The following is a 16,824-nucleotide window of genomic DNA, read 5'->3' on the forward strand; positions in this document are numbered from 1 at the left end:
AGTCTAAAAATCACAGCCCTGAGAAACAGGGCTTTGTTGAATCTTGCCAGACTTTTATTAAATATTAGTTTCAAGCTTGCAGCAGAGCACAGGGTGAAAGCATCACCTCAGGAGAGGGAACTATCTCCTTTCACCTCTCATCACTGGCAAAAAAAGACTTCCAACTAGCTTGCCCACAGGAAAAGTGCATGAGCTTTCTTTATCTGACTGCCTCTGCTACCAGTAAAGGCTGCTATGCAGGAAGATGCCTTAAAGCTGTGAAAGCACAAACCTTCAGCCTCGCCCATTCAGTCTTTCCAAGATGTGAACTGGAAGGGACCTGAGGCCAAGAAACACAGCCAGCTTTCCACTTTCTCTCAGAGGAGAAAAAAGTCCAACATCCCATATTAAAGACAAAAGTTGTTAAAGACAAAGGCAGGGCACTGGCTGGGGAGCACAGGAGCCCCAGCAAGCTTCAGCTGAGGCTTCCTGAGGTGCTGCAGTTCGGCTGCTTGCCTCCTACAGGACACAAGCTGTGCTGAACACACCTCCTGGCCCCCAGGCCAGCCAAATCTCACCTGTGAAGTTAAGAGGGTCAGAAAGCCTCCAAATATCAACCTTTAACTTAAGCATGTGTTTTAGGAAACTCAAACCCAAAGCTTTAGCTGGTAACAACAACAGCACATTTGTGTACTAAGGGAGCACCCCCATTGTTGAAACTTCACCAGCTGTGCTTCCTGATGGTGTGTGTTAATGAGTATAAATTCCCTAGCAGTAAATCAGGGCTTGTAGTGGTTTTCCCTTTCTTCTTTTCACAACTTACATTGCCCAGTATTTATGGATTCCCAGTAATGAGCACATGGAGGTGCCCTGTTATCAGAGTGAGGGGAACCAACACACTGGCAAAGGGATGCACTGTGTGGAAACCCAGTACTGAGCAAGAGACTGGGAAACTCACCTTGCCAGGGGATGGCTTGAGGAGCTCAGACTGTTCAGTTTGCCAAAGACAAGAGTGGGAGCAGTCCTGGTACAGACCACAGTTCCAGCAGTGGGGAAGAGCCACATTGGACTAAAGGCTTCTTCTGTTTAGTGGGTTAAACAGAAGATTCAGCATCTGTAGATCAAGACTAGACAAATGCAAGCCAGAAATGAGGTGTAACAGCATGTGGGTAATTAACCACTGCAGCAACATACCAAACACAGTGGTATTTTCCATTTGTGGTAATTACTTAATCAAGACTAGATGTTTTTAAGACACATTGTAGAGTCCAGAGCAAATGGAATGAATAAAAAAGACCCTAGATATATGGGCTGTATTGTGCAAGAGGGCAGAACTAAAGCACAATAGCTCCTTTTGGTCTCACCATCTACTAATCTATGGGGAAAATTGCCCCTTTTAGTGTCAGTGGAATTGGTAGACAGTCATATTTTTAGCAACAAGACATTCTGATGTTTACATGAAATAGCAATAATAATACATTGTGTTACACCCACACCTCTAATCTGAAATTCCCTAAGCTCTTTACCATCACAATGTCAGCAAGCCTGACAACTCACTGGCTGATAAATTGGCATTATCATCCCCCTTTCACCCAGCTTGTGCTTTTTCAGAGTAGCTAATCATCTGCTTACCATTTACATGGGAAACAGAACACTCAGGCTACCTGCCATCTTACTTCTAAGCCTTTTGGTGAGAAAATGGTCACTTGGGTACCTTGCAGTAGCTGTCAGAGTGGAAAGCAGCTCAGCACACAGAACTGACCAGCACCTGCCCTACTACAGATGCTCACCCCCAATACAAACTTCATAGCATTCAAAAACTATATACAAACTTCCCTAGGAAAATTCTGCCAACAAAATACTTTTGAAGAGCTGAAGTCAGCAATTAAAGTGTTAAAAACAAGAGAGAGAGAGAGAGAAAAAGAAATAATGCTTCCTAGTTGTTTTAACAAAATCTTCATATACAACAGACAGACCAAAAAAAAAAAAAAAAAGAAAAAAAGAAAGAAGAGTAATTTCCATTAGTTTCCATGACAACCAATGGAAATCACTAACCCATCTTCTCTCCCTTGTCAACCTCTAGCAGACCTGTCAGGGAAAGCAAGGGACTGTGCCCTGTGTAAGGCTCTCTGCTGAACCAGAACACTGAGAAATCTACATTGTCATAATGTCAAGTGCTCCCCTTACAGCACAGCTCTAGTTTGGTTTTTTTCCTCTGAGATATTAGGGGATGGAGAGGTGCTTACTTCCTTCCTGCAAAAGCAAATGCACCCCAGAAGTGCAATGCCCTCTGAGACACCCCAACTCTCCCACTTTATGACTTGCTTCTTTCTCTCTCTGGCTTCATCAAAACATTCAACCACCTCTGTGGTTGGCTCACACCTTGAAGGTGGCCCATATTAAGCCCTTTTTGCCCATCTTTGCTGGCTGGCAAGAAATTGCTGTATCACCCAGTAACTCTGGTCTACATTTTTTCTCCCTTTTTCTTACTATTGTTATCGTTGCTGGCAAGGAAAATGTTCCTTGGCAATGCCTGCTGCATCTTCTACATGAGAGCTTTTAAACTTTTCTTAACAGGAATGCATTCAGCTTTATAAACTCTGCTATGAGGCACAGCACCATCATTATTCTTGTCTTACAGATGTGAGCACAACATCTTAGAGGAATAGCATGTCTTGCCCAAAGCCTACATACAAATCATGGCACCATGCTAAGAGTGAGGACAAATTGGTCTGCAAAGAGTCTGTTTGCATTTTCTTGATGCCCACAGGCTCTAAAAGTGTGTGAACCACAGATGCTCAGAGTCTGCTGCAGTTCCTCCACCCTGCCAAAACCCCACAACAAATAAATATTAACCTGAAACAAAACCAAAACACCCAAACCTCAAATAGTTGTCTCTGTTTCATGCTGGTTTACTGTTGACCTTGCATCTGCAGCCAGGATGGCCTAACTCACCCCAGCATCTGGATGTGTGCTGCTGCATTGCAGAAGAGATTTGATTTGTGAGGAGGTGTTAAGATCCAGCTGTTCTCCCATCTCTTTCAGTTTTCACGTGCACAAAGCCAGGAGTGGCCTAGGCACGGTGCTGGCACTGTGTGAGGTCAAGCTTTTCACGTACCACAGTGAGATTTAACACTCACCCAGCAAGACAGGAAATCCACAAATAATCCACATCAACTGCAAATTTTGCTACATCCTCCATTCTCCCATCCCAAGTCTGGGTTGCAGGGGTTGCTGGCAAATAACAGGACTGAGCACAGTGGCTCTGTGCACATGGGTGTGGGCGCACACGAGGTGTAACAAACCACATTTTGTGCCCCCTGATTAGCTATGCTTAGGCTCAGTTTCCTCCATGACACCCTCCTGGGGGACTGCACACAGCTCTGAGTGCTAAAGAGGAGAAGACAAAGCACCAAGTTCAAAGTTGAGCAACAGTAAGTTGTTCTACAAACTGCTTCCTGCAGATTCCTTCTTGAGGCTGATGGCATTTAATGGCTGTGAAGGTATGAACTACAATCACTAGGGAATGCTCATAAATTGCTTCTCTGGCCTGCAGCAGAATCTGATCTCACACCCAAGCTTTTCCCACCGGGAAGGCAGTAAGCACTGCAGCACCACATCTACTTTTACAAAACTTAGAGCAACACTGTATCCTGTAGGAAATTAAGACGCTTCACTAAACATGTCTGAAACTGGCTTTTTAATCTAGAAGTTTGAGAAAGTTCAAAGGTAACACCAAACAGAGAATCAGATCACATCCATCTGTTTCCTTTCCTGCATTGACAGGAGGAAGGGAGCTACAAGGAGATGAAAAGAGGTGTGCTAAGCACTGAGCTGAGGGGTCCCATAAACTGGCTACGCGTACAAGGTGGAGATAATGGCATGGGGGAGGCACTGATTATCACTGAACACGGGGGTGTAATTAGGACCGTTGGGACAGAATAAAAAGATTAATGGTCTACTTGCTCACAGAAGAGGACTGTGAAGATAAACTTACTAACTCTGAGATATTCCAGAGCGCAGTATCATTTTTCAGAGAACAGGAAGGGGGCATCACTTATCAGGGATGTGTAAAATTGGATTTAACAAGACACTAATGGCTATGGTTTGTACAAGCAGCTACTAATCCCAGGGCATGCAGTGATACCTTGCAGAAAAAAACAGCCTGTTTTACTGAACAAGTAAAGAACAAAAAAGTACTCGCTGCTTAACCTGCTCCTCCTTACCCTTACACATCATCCTCTACAAAGGGGTCCAAGCCCCAGACCTGGGGATGACAGAAAAAGAGCTTTGTGAGAAACTGAACCTCTGCTGCAACCTGACTTCTCCATTGTCCATCCACAGGCAATTGGAGAGGGAGAGAACTGCCTGAAGATTAGGCTGACACTACTCATGTGGCATTCATTGTCTTAGGACTGGAATACCCCAGAGCTTGCATCGTGGAGCAAACACGCTGTCCTCACACAGGAACACCGCAGCTTTTCTGCCAAGATGAAGGCAATGCCTCCCACATGAATGCTTGGTCCCTTGCCACCTTAATCTTCCAGAGCTCTGGGTTTGAATGCATGAATGCAGACCAGAGCTCAGTCACAATGTTTACAGTTATCCCCGAGGAATTTTACTCACCCAGACAACTAAATGATCCAGACATTGCAAAAATTCCCCAATGAAATCGCTTCCTCCTACATATAGGAAATGAGACAACAATTCCAATCCCTCATACTTACGCTTCCTTGAACATAAACATGAAAATGCGGCCAAAACCGGGAGGGGAGAGAAGGTCCCAGAGCAGCAAGAAGTACATATGCAAGGAGTTACATCATGCAGAAGGAAAGCTCTTGGCTTCAGGGTAAAATTACCAGTGCTGAAATGGCTGCTCTAACATGGAGGGGCACCTTCCCAGGAACAGTCCCCCAGATTGATCCATTGTCGGAAAAACAGCACCAGGCTCTGCTGTCAAAACCATCCCTCGACAACACAGCACTGGACGCCAACTTATCAGCTGGCCAGTGCCTGCCAAAGCCCATCCTGGTGGATGGGCAGAAATTCCTGGTTCTGCCTCTGACATTCAAGCCCCAAAATACCTCACAATTGCAGCAGGGTGACAAGGAAAAAGCAGGCAAGGATAGCATTTCTGATGGCAGGAAGTACACCAAGGCTCTGGGCTCCTTCATTAGGACAAGGTTCACCAGTATATCTCTCCATCAGAGGCAGGTGCCTTGGCCAGCTCACTCCTGTCACTCCACTCTTGCTTCCCTCTTATCAAAGACTTTAACATCCTCTGCTTCCCTCCCGTGACTTGTAAGACTTAAGACCCTTTCAGGTTTGAGCCATACTACTGCCATGGGTACCTCCACAGCAAGTCTTTCCATGACCTCTCTGGGTCTCCTTACAGATACTAAACTAAAGAATTTGCTTCTGGCTATGAAGCAATCTTCAAATATTTTTTTCTTGAAAACTTTATTGTTGGGAAGAAGCTGATTAAGCACTGGAAGCTCTACCAGCATTCATATTCCCAAGGTTTCTTGATCCTGTCTCAGGACTCTAAGCAAGAAGCAGAGATGGGATCAGAAGGAACATGTAATGGCTAGGGACAACCAGCAGTGGATAAAGAGCTGTCCAAACAGCCTTTCTATGCTTGGAGCATAAGGTGTGCAAATCCTCTCTTCCTGCAAAGGAAACACAGAGGCTCTGTCTTGGTGTTTTTACTTGTTTCTCTCCATTGTTCCTTCAATTGTTGGTCTTTGCAGTGCAAAAGGGAAGGACTAAGGAGAAGGAACGAGAGAAGATGGGTTCTATGGGGTCCATTACACAGCATTAAGGAATTTTGAGAAAGTGGTTAGACGTCCATCTCTGGGACAGCAGTTGAGAGGGTACAGCCAAGGAAAACACTGTTTAGCTGTCAAACAGTGGAAATATGGGATTCACTTCCAGCTGAAGTTAACAAGATACTAAACTCCTCTCCAGTCATCCACCCCAAATCCTTTGCTCTTTCCAAGGTATTTGTCCAAGAGGACCCTCCAATTTGTTTCTAGCTTATAGACCTCCTGATGCACTCCAAACAAGGCACAGACGTCTGCAAGCAATTCCACATTTGCAGACTGGAGTATGAATTTGCTTTTCTTCAACTCTTACAGGCAGCCTTCATCTAACCCACTGCCCCAAGCAACCACAGGGCCCACACCAAAACCAAGAGGTACACTGTAATAAGTGACAAAACTACAACACAGTAGCAAAATTTCACAGCAGCTTATATGAACTTCACTTCTGGGTAGCTAGTTTGCAAGGCAGAGAAGGGACAGCCACTCATTATAGCTGCTTGGTGTCTGCAGCCCAGATCCATACTGAAGAGCATTTGAGAAAAAGTAGCAAGAAAATGCCACATGGTTGCTGCTTGTGCTACAGTTATCTGTGCTTTAACGGAGCATTGAAGCCTCCAGAGCTTTTTATCTGCCATTTGTTTATATACTGCTGAGGATTTGCAATTGGAACCCCACAGTTGAGTGCAAATACACCCCTGCTCTAACCAGCTCACACCTAACTGCAAGTTGTGCCAAAACCCACACCCCTGGTAAAGTCCAGATGTGTATAACGCCTTGTCTACCACCCAGATGCAGCTGTAGAAGTACACTTCACAGCACAACAGCAGGCTGCTCTTTTTGCTTGCTAAACTCAGACACAAGGCTGTGAGAGACAAATCTCTCCAAGGAAATGCTGGTTATTCACAGATTAGCATAGCTATCATGGTAGAGCAGAAGTAACCTCCCTGCAAAACTAGATGCAACCCAGGTAAACAAGACATTTCTGGGAACCAATCTCATCTAGCTCACAGGATATGTGGCGGAAACACAGCCTGGTTAATGGGAGTCTCATCAGTCTGGGAAGAGACATCTGGCTGAGATTCGTGACAAACTCTCTTCTGTACAAAGAGAAACACTCCTCAGCTCATGTAACACCACACAAGAAAGATCAAAGGTGTCCCGAAGCCTCCCGATGGGTAAGCAGCTGTACCAATAACAGCCGCTGGAAAATGCAACAGGAGACTCAGCCAGTGCCTTCCTCCTGTGCTGGGAGCAGAGCTGCCTCCTCGGCAGCCCCCAGCAGCAGCCCCCTGTTAATTACCGGCAAGGAATTTGCACTCTGGCAGATAAAGTCATTCCCTCAGCCACTGGCGCGTTTGCACAAAGCAGCTCGGCTCTGACAGCAGCTCCATCTGAGAAGCAGCATTTGGGTGCCACGCACATGTAAGTGCCACACGACATCGCGTCTGCCGCAGAGCTTGTGCCACACACGCTGCTGCTCAGAGCTTGCAGCCCCTTCAGAACAGCCGGGGAGGTTGTTTAAACACTCCCACACGGGGCATTTGGCCAGTGACTCCAGCACAATGAGGTGCCTCCGACACAACCGCTTGGTCCATCTCCCAGACTCCAACTCCTGAGACATCTGCAGCACAGCAGCTGCCTGGTGGCACAGCACGCACCTTAAAAAATAGGCTTTGCACTGATGAGCCTTTGCTGTGCTCCCAGGAAAGAATCACTTCTTCCCTGCCTTCCCATTTAAAAGGTGCTTATTGTCTTGAGATTCAGTTCCAGCAATGCCTGGTCTGGCACTCAAGGGAAGGATTTCAAGAAGGAAGACACCTATCACTCCAAAACCAGCTCAAGAAGAAAAAATAGATGCAATCTTTCCTTCCACTGAAGATGTGATTGCTAGACTAGACCTCGGAAGTCACTTTTATTAAATAATTTTATGAATGTGTTACTGCTGGGTTGTATTGCACAAAGCCAGTGCCTATTAAAAACAGCCTGAGTTACCCAAATCACTGGCACCATGCTGCCTTTTCTGTCCACTGTCCTGGCTAAATTTTCAGTGAAAGCAGGGCTGAACTATTCATAAAGTCTCCATCATTTAATTTCAAAAGGCAAACTTCTTAAAATGATGGCTTCAGAGCCAAATACAGCTATGCAATTACACAGGGACCTCAATTTAAATTTAATGAGTTTCATTTATTAAGACATCGGTTAGGTTTTGTCTATTGCAAAAATGTGGGAGAAGTTTGGCCAAGGCAAGCTCCTGATGCTGGCTACTCTGTGTGAACAGCCCAGTGGGAGGAAGTACACAAAGTCCTGTGAAGACCATCTGAATTCCCAGCTCCAAATCCCCTGGTGCACACAAGTACTCTGTTGGCAAAGGGCATAAGTCTTGGAAAGAGTCAAGAGTTGCTCTCCTTACATGAAAAAGCAGCCAAGTCAGATCAAGAGGAAGCACTTAGGTGAGTTAAGCAAACAGAAACCTCTGCCTTTTCTCTCCCCTTAACATCCCTTTTCAGCCTTACATATAGAAAAATTACATTGAGGGAAACAGAGGTCAGGTGAAAAAAAATCATCCCAAGGTTACAACACATGTAGACACTGCAAACACCATGCTTTTCTAAAAGGTTGTGAATGTGCCTCCAGATATTTGTCACCACTGTGTTGCTCAGGGGTTATAGTGCCTCAGATCTGTCTGTACATCTCCTCACAAGAGGAGAGTCGCAGGCCTTCCTCTCTCTGCTTGCCCTTTTAAGCCAAAATGAGACAAGTCAGATCAAACCATTTACACATAACTCTTTCCAAAGGCTGGCTCATTTGGCCAGAAATGGGTTAAGGATAGTTCAGAAGAACAGCTACAGGCCCAAGAGATTATTTCAAATGGCCAGAAAATTTGCAAGGAGCAGAAGGCAGGCCAGGTCAGTGACCTCTCCTCTTGGCAAGGCTGGATTCAAGAAAGGGCTTGTATTCACAGCTCACACCAATATACTCATGCTGGCATAAACCTCTTTGCTCATATCTAAAATTCACAGTGCAAATAACTTTCTCAAAGACTCTGAATGAGGTTTAAGCAAAAATGAAAACAAGAAAACCCCTCACTCTTACTGTGAAACAAGTAACCTGGTGGGACTCAGAATGATGCTGGTATGGAAGTGGTCCCACACACCAGCCTTCAGACCTCAATGGGCAGAGTCAAATAGCACCTGGACTCCTCTCCAGTGTTAACTAGGTAACTTACTCCAGCAGGAAGTGAACAACTGATTGACTTTAAATACATTCAACAGACAATTCAAGCCTCTCCCTTTTCCTCTGTCATGATGGATGCTTCCCAAAAATCACTCCATATGCTTCGGGAGCCCCAGCTGAGAATATGAGTAACTTCACATCTGCAGTATCCCTGTTAATACGAGTGAACAGCCACCTCATTGAGTCTGACCCAGGAAGAGAGAGATAAAAGGGGCTGTCTGAAGCTGGTGGCTGGCCTCCATCCGAGGAGTACAGTTCACCGTCTATTGCTCTTGTGACTATTACTGAACCAGGCCAAGAAAAGCTCCAAAGTTCTGGCACGCCTCAGATTTTCCAGTCTGCATGAAGTTATGCCAGGAACATTTACTGAAGCAATTTCTTTCTTTCCTTAAGGACTCTAATTATGCACCTAACAATGTTGTAGAAATGAATGTTGTACAAGAACCCCAGTACAACTCAGAGTTTTGCTAACAAAAGGATTAGAAGCTCAAGGCTCAGTGTTAATATTCTGAATGTACTGAAAGGGACAAAGTGCAAGCTGCAGCAGAAACAGAAGGCACAGAGAGGGTTATCGCTTCCAAAATCTGGAAAGGGAAAACCACACAGGAAAATGCCACACTAATCTTACTGAATGCCAGTGATACAGCAGAGTGGTAACAAGAAACATTTAGAAGTGAGTAACCATCAAAGCTGTCTCTGAATTATAAGCAGCCCACCTCCAAGCACAGCCCACTCCCTATAAAATGAGAAGGTCAAAATATCCCAGAAGGTGGGATGCTACCCCTGACTGAGCTGATATTCACTGCTTGGCAGCTACTAGCAAAGAGGAATCAAACTGAACCCCAAAACAAAAGTTGCCTGAAGTGTCCATTTTCCTTGAAATGAGACCCAGACCTCAGTCATCAGTCTCAAGTTTTCCTGAACTTAGACTGGAATCAAACCAAAACATTTACTGGTTTGCCACTTGGACCACTATGTCTGAAACCAGTCATAATAATTCATTTATTCACTCAAGCATGAACTGGCCTTTAAAATCAGGTTTTGAACATGATGGCTGTACATTTTTTCTTACTTTCAGTTTGCAGGTGAGACACAGAGACATGACAGTACTTACATCTGGGACGCTATCCAGGTACTACAAATTAGAGAACATTAGGCAAAAAGCAGGATTTAGCACTTCGACAATGTTAGTGACACCAATAAAATCACAAGTGCAGGGTGAAACATATTTTGGCTGTTTCTCTGGGTTACTGATCCCAGAAAGCTTTACTCAGACCAGTGTCATCATTATTTAGCTGTAATTATAATTTTTCTTATGCTGTGCACCTCCTTCCTACAGAGGTGTTGGTGCATATTGACCAGAACTGATAAAGATTTATTTAGGGTTCCTAGGAAAATGAATAAACACGATTTAGCTTATTCAGGACAGTGTTGGAGAGGATGCATGGAAACACTCACTACATAAGTATGTCACGCTTTGGGAAGAACGTGTATTACAATATTATCATGTACAGGCAGATGTGAAATGCTGGTCCATACTGCAGCTCATTCCCACTCCCCTTGGTTTTCATGACAGCAGCGACCAGAGCCCAACAGGGTTGACTAACAACCACCCTGTCTCACATCTGCTCCTTGCCTGGCCATTGCAGGGAGTTCACAAAGAGCTTTGCTCAGGGACAGAGCAACAGCGATGGGCTCCATCCTAAATCCCATTCTTTACCATAACCCGGGCAGCACAGTCCACGGGTGGGAGGAAGAAAAAGAGGGAACCAGACGTGTTTATGCTTGCTTTTTTTTTTTTTTTCGTGCAGCCAAACTGCGATGCTCAAGGGTGGGTCTCGCCATCTGGGAGAAATATGTAGGGAGAAAAAATGCAGGGAGGGAGGACGAGCTGCCCCCCGAGCGGGACCGCTTTCCTCCGAAGGCAGGCTCGGCCTCCCTTCCCAGCCCAGCTTGAGTTCATTTTCCTCAAATCACTTCCACATTTTCCCTGCCGTAATTATCAAATATTTTGTTTCTGACTTCACTTTTTAGGGAGGCCGCCGCAACCGGGAATGCAGGCACCGTTTGTTTTCTGTCAACAGAGCTGGGGGGGTTGCAGCTGGGGGCTTTCAAAGGTTTTCAATGTCATTGCAATGAAAAAAAAAGGAAGAAAAGAAGAGCGAGGGAAAGAGCGCGCGGGAGAGAGGGAGGGAGGGATGGAGAAAAGGAGAGAGAGAGGGAGGGAGGGAGAGAGGGAGGGAGGGATGGAGAAAAGGAGGGAGAGAGGAAAGGGGGCTGCCCCGGGGACCCGTCCCGGTGGCGGGATGCAGGGGTCCGGCCCCGGAGCGGACACAGCCCCTCGCCCCACCGAGGCGCCCGTCGGCCCCGCAACTTCCCTCTCCGCCCCGGCCGCCACTTTCCCCGCTCCCGGCCGCTCCCCCGCGGCGCCCCCGCTGTCCCCACCCCGTCCCGTCCCGTCCCGTTGCCCGTCCCGCCGCCGGGGCCCCGCGCCTACCTCGGCTCGCAGGCGGGCGGCGGCCAGCAGGGCGCAGAGCAGCGGGAGAGTTTTCCACATCTGCAAGAGAAGGAGCGGGGAGGCGGTGAGCGCGGCCGGGCCGGGGCCGGCGGAGCGGCCGCCGCCGCCGAACTTCCCGCCCGGCGACCCCGCTCACCATGCTGCGGGCGGCACCGGCGGGGCAGGAGGAGTTGCGGAGGCGCCTTCCCCGGCTCCGGCTCGCTCGTGAAGGGAAGGGGAGGGTTCCCCCTCGCCCCGACCCGCCAGCCCGCGGCTCCACCCCCGGCCCGGCCCGACCCCCGCCCCGGGGCCGACTCCTCCCCGGCCCCCGCCCGCTCCCGCCGCCCCTCGGCGGTGCCCCCGTCCCTCCCGCCGCCGGCCCCTCGGCCCCCCACGGCGACCTCGGCGGCCTTTGAAGGCAGCAGGAGGCTGAGGGGCGTCCAGGGGACTCGGCTGCCGCCCCACAAGGCCCGGCTTCACACCCCCGCCGGGCAGCACTCGGGTCCGGGGCGGCTCCCCGAGCCCTGTCCCGGTGGGGGTTCCCGAGGACTGGCGACAGCCATGCCGGGGCTGCCCGGATGCCCGCCAGCCGGGTCAAGAGCATCCCGCCGAGGGGTCGCAGCCGCCCCCCACATTGTCACAAAAATGGGGAAACTGAGGCACGAGGTGGCTTTTCCACAGGCGGGACTCACTCACTGACTCAACCCACTGAACCCCACGCTCCAGCCCTGAGGCCACTGAAGTGCTGGCCACAGCTACAGGTGGCACTCGTGTCAGGATGTCGGCAATTTTAAAAATAAGGGTTTAGACTCATATATGTTAGGAGCCAAACGTTCTCTGAACAAAACAGGCAGCCAGGGCTTCATGCCAGGCACAGGGGCTCAAAATCCCACCTGAAATGCCTGGTGGTGCTCATTTGTGTATAAATACTTGTGATCCTCTTGTTTTAGCTCTTTATCTCTGAATTTCAGTAGCCTCCAGTAGCTAAAAGAGAGGATGTGACAATGCAAAGAGGCCCATTGCCTTGGGCACATACAGAAATCTCTCTCACAGCAAGCAACTCTGTGACACCAGTTGTCAAAAGCATTTTCTCGAGTTTTGAGGTTTGTTGTAACCAAAATGACACCCCTGGCTTTGAAATACCATCTCGCTCTGACCAAGCATGCCCATAAGCTGTCTTCTTTTTCCATTTTATTCTGTGCCCTCAATGCAGGCAGGCATCAAGGGAGATCCTGGCATGTGTACCCTCATTCACAAAGACCAAAGAGTATTCCAGCATCCTGCTGCAAAGAGAAAACTCTGGGAAGGATTGCCCTAGATCAGCCCACATCTGGTCTGTTCATGGCAGCTGTGCCATTTTTCTGTGCTTCCTCAGGCTCTGCTTCCTTACTCTGTTTTGTTTTTAGGACTACTGTTACTAATTTTGCATTTATAAAGCATCCTCCCTAGCAAGTTCTGCTTCTGCCTGTGAATGGTACTAGTCTATAAATCCATCCTGAAGAGATGTCTAATTATTTCACTGCTGATGCTGAGCAATGTGATTTTCATTGCTTTGTTTTGGTTTTTTAAACTCACCTTTCATGATGTACCTCTTTGTTTTGGAGTCATTGATTGCCTCATGATACAGCACAGGCATAGTTATGGCTGAAATCATCTGGCCTCTAGTTTGCAGAAGCTCACCTTGAGTCACCCTGAAGTAAGTGCCACGATAAGAAAAAAACAAATAGCCAATGATAAACACATTTTAAAAGATTCATCAATTTCTGTGCCCTTGATACTCAGATCTGTGGAAGCTGTGTTACGTGAGGAGGCTCTCTATTTCCAGAGAGTAAAAGTGACTCATATCAGCCTTCAGAACAGAACACTAGCAGGGGTCTCCCAGTGCCCACATTCCCTCCCTGATACCACAGGCAGCCTCCTCATGCAGGTGTGATTAGGCACTCTGCTGGATTATGTAGGTCACCATGAGCATGGGTTTTTCTTCTGTGTACTCAAAGGACTAAATATGGAACAGAAAGTAAAGGATTAAATCTCCCATTCTGTGTTGACACTCAGGTACATGAAAATATATTTCTTCACATTAGTTTCTATCATGTGGAAATGGGTAGAAGTAAAAACCAAAAAGCATCTCTCATACAAGCATCAGAAAGGGTGAGCACAAGACAAAATAATCCCAGTGCAGCCACCAGAGCCTTATTGCTGTGTACAACAGCACACATTCTATAACCAAATACATGATATCCAACAAACTTTTCACATTTTTCCCAAACTTTCACCATTTAAAACCTGCAAAGGAACAGTCTGTACAACCTGAGAGCGTGACAAATAAATCTGGTGGGAATCTTTGCTCTTTCGTGATGGACCCAAAACACGCAGCTTGAATCAGAAGCACTAGAATAAGGGGAAAGCAAATGCATTTACAGTTGTGTTTTCAAGCTGTGGCCATAATGGAAAAGGTAATTCATCATTTCTGGCTACACAACCAAAGTATCATAAAAATGCTTTCAGCTAAAAGCTTCATTATAAGGGTGAACGATGTTTGCCTGAAATTTTGAAGGCTGCAATGCTCTGGTGGGCCAAAGAAATGGGGAATCATTGCTCTACAGAGAAGATGTTGTTATATTACATATACCAGTATTTCATTTCTGCTGATGCTTACTTTCCAGTCACTGGTATTTCTAAAACAAACATTTTGTTACACATATGGGATTGCAAATTTTGAGATACATACTTATTCCCAAGTGGCTGCACAACTGAAATTCAGTAACAAGTTGTTGCCTGAGAAGCAGATCAAGGGAAGCCTGGACACATGCAAGTGTACATCTCATGGGTGGATACATTCTTCTGTGTTTAATAAAATGCAGGCTTCAACAGAGGCTTTCTCCATTCTTGGGGCACTGTCAAGATCACTCCCCTGGATCCCTGGTGCCTCATGAGTGTTGCTCTGAAGGCTCAGCCTCTCCCTTATTACAGCATGTGAACACATATACACCCAAAATGATACTGTAAGCCTTGTTTCCCAGGGAAATGAGGCTAAACAAGCCAAAATTACTTCTTGAGCCCTCACCCAACCCTTGTGGCTGTACCATTATATCACCCTCTCCACATTACCTCACTCCTATCCACCACCCACATCCTTCATGTTTCCCACTTTCCCCTGCCATATGAAACATCTGCCCTAAGGGATGGGGCTGTGCTCACACTGCTGTGATGAAGTCACTGATTGCCCTGCCTGCACTGTGTTTCAGGCTACAATGCAAGAAACCAAGTTGGTTGGCAAGTGGCCCTCGTGACAAGACAATAGTTGCCTGTGTGATGGGACAACAGTCTGTCCCATTGAAGAGTAGGAAATTTGCAGCAACATTATTTGGTGGAATTAAGAAGCAGGGAATTATTTTTGAGTAGCAGACCTGTTAAGGTTGTAGCTGAGAAGACTCAGCTCGTGTAGTATCGGAGACATCTGTGTTGTCCTGAGCTATGTGAGCAGTGACTCCTCATGGACCAGACTGCCAGCACCTGAGGAAGGTCCAAGGGATGTCTGGGTTTTCCCAGCAGACACAGACCAAGACTGCAAGACATGAGGAGAAAGCCTGGAGCAAGGTTTTACCCTCAAAGATGAGGGCATCAGACCCAAATGAACTCTAGGATGACCGCAAGGCCAGCGTGAGGGTCCCCAGAGCTGCAACACATGGATCACCTCACCATCTTCTTTGAGAACTCAGGCCCACAGCAGCCTTCTCCAGGTGTCCCCCTGACCTGGCAGTGCTGATTTGAGTCCATAAATACCTTTCTGGAGTTTGGTTACTTTGCAGACTGCACTGTTAAATACAGATTTTTTTTTCTATTCTTCTGGCTTTGTTTTTTGCTTCATTCCCTTGCTCTTTAATTTTCTTCCTCATTGTAGTTTCCTCATTTCTTGCTCCTGCTCCAGCTGCAGTATTTGTACTAATCATTATTTCTTAAAGCTCTATTTCAGACCTGATATAATAAAGTGCTATATCTTCCCCTTTTTCTCTCCTAGTAGATGTCTTTATTTTGCAGGTAGTACTGGGGACATTGCTGACCCAAGGGCACACAAGTCTGGCACTAGCAGGCTATGTGGTTTGTATAAAATGCATTCTCTAATGGTAAATGCATTTGATAGGCTTTTGGATATTCCATTAGCTATAGCAGTAAAGTGCCTAAATACTTTGACAACCTGGCCCTTAAACTTTATCCTTGGTATCCCTTATTCAAGGTGAGTTTTTCTAATTTCAGACAAGCTCCCAAAGGCAGCATTTCCTCACAGAATTCAGCCAGCCCCAGCACCCAGATGTGATAACCCAGGTAAGCCATGCCCATCAGGAGTGAGAGCTGCACCCATGTCCAGACAGTGTAACCATATCCACTCTGCATTTGCCACAGCCTGGCCAAGGCTAATTTGATGCTCACAGTACCCCCTCATAGGCTTGAACTACATTTGGATCCAAGTCATGGTCTAAGAAAGAAAAATCAGTCTCAAAGCGTAATGTGGAAACAGTCAATCTGTCCTCAGTAGTGTGGCGTGCTTCTGTCTCAGCATGTTCCTTGTGCCCATTCACTCCACTGCTGTCAGGCCAGGATGCAGCACAGATAAATTAAATACTCTTGGTTTTGACTCTGCTCCTGCATGTGCCCTTTGTAAAGAGGCTGAGGGCACAAGGCTTGTGGCTTTACCATGCCTTGTGCCTGGAGAAGAGACCCTGTTCAGAGCAGGAGGGTAGACTGAGGTCTCTTCCAACCTGAATTATTCAATGAACTTGTTTGGTCTTTTAAGTTTGGTACAACCTTTAAACTAAAAGCACTCTCACAAAAGAAGTCCTACCTATCCAAAAGCAGTTTGATACAATTCCCTGAAAGTTCTCCCTAGGATGGTGCTTGCCCATGGCCAAATATCTCAGAACTGCCAAGTCCACCAGCTGTGATCTGGATATATGGGCTTGTGAGAATTACTGTGATTCTTTATGTACAAAGAACATGTCTCATGCATCTGGAGCAACAGCTGGCATGAAGGAAACAGTGTTCCCAGGCAGTTCAATATCATCTACAAGGCTGCCCCCCAGCCTGATGGGGAGTAAGAGCTATCCCAGCTGCCAGATGTGTGGTTCCACCATTGTGTAGATGATGACTGGTCACAGAGATTGGCTCATAGAGACTGCCTGGCACATCTAACCTGGTGCAGAGGAGATGTGGCTCATGACTTAGATGAGCAAAACCTTTATTTCATCTAAATGAGGCAGTCACTAGCAAGATATCCGTACCCACAGTTATTTT

General features: G+C 46.8%; 1 protein-coding gene and 1 long non-coding RNA gene across 2 annotated transcripts in view; both read right to left on the reverse strand.

Annotated features, from left to right (window-relative positions):
- The window catches only part of FSTL1 (follistatin like 1), a 52,117-nt gene extending 40,331 nt beyond the window's left edge, over positions 1–11,786 (reverse strand). The window contains exons 1-2 of the mRNA XM_064410288.1: positions 11,690–11,786; positions 11,533–11,592 (exon numbers count right to left, since the gene is read on the reverse strand). Of these exons, the coding sequence (XP_064266358.1) occupies positions 11,533–11,592; positions 11,690–11,692 (63 nt within the window). The 5' untranslated portion in view covers positions 11,693–11,786. The remainder of the gene's footprint in view (positions 1–11,532; positions 11,593–11,689) is intronic.
- Positions 11,787–11,968: 182 nt separating this feature from the next.
- LOC135294695 (uncharacterized) overlaps positions 11,969–16,824 on the reverse strand; it is a 43,995-nt gene continuing 39,139 nt past the window's right edge. The window contains exons 7-8 of the long non-coding RNA XR_010356776.1: positions 13,108–13,223; positions 11,969–12,815 (exon numbers count right to left, since the gene is read on the reverse strand). This is a non-coding gene — a long non-coding RNA (uncharacterized LOC135294695). The remainder of the gene's footprint in view (positions 12,816–13,107; positions 13,224–16,824) is intronic.

This window comes from Passer domesticus, chromosome 2, assembly GCF_036417665.1.
Source record: "Passer domesticus isolate bPasDom1 chromosome 2, bPasDom1.hap1, whole genome shotgun sequence".
Taxonomy (NCBI): domain Eukaryota; kingdom Metazoa; phylum Chordata; class Aves; order Passeriformes; family Passeridae; genus Passer; species Passer domesticus.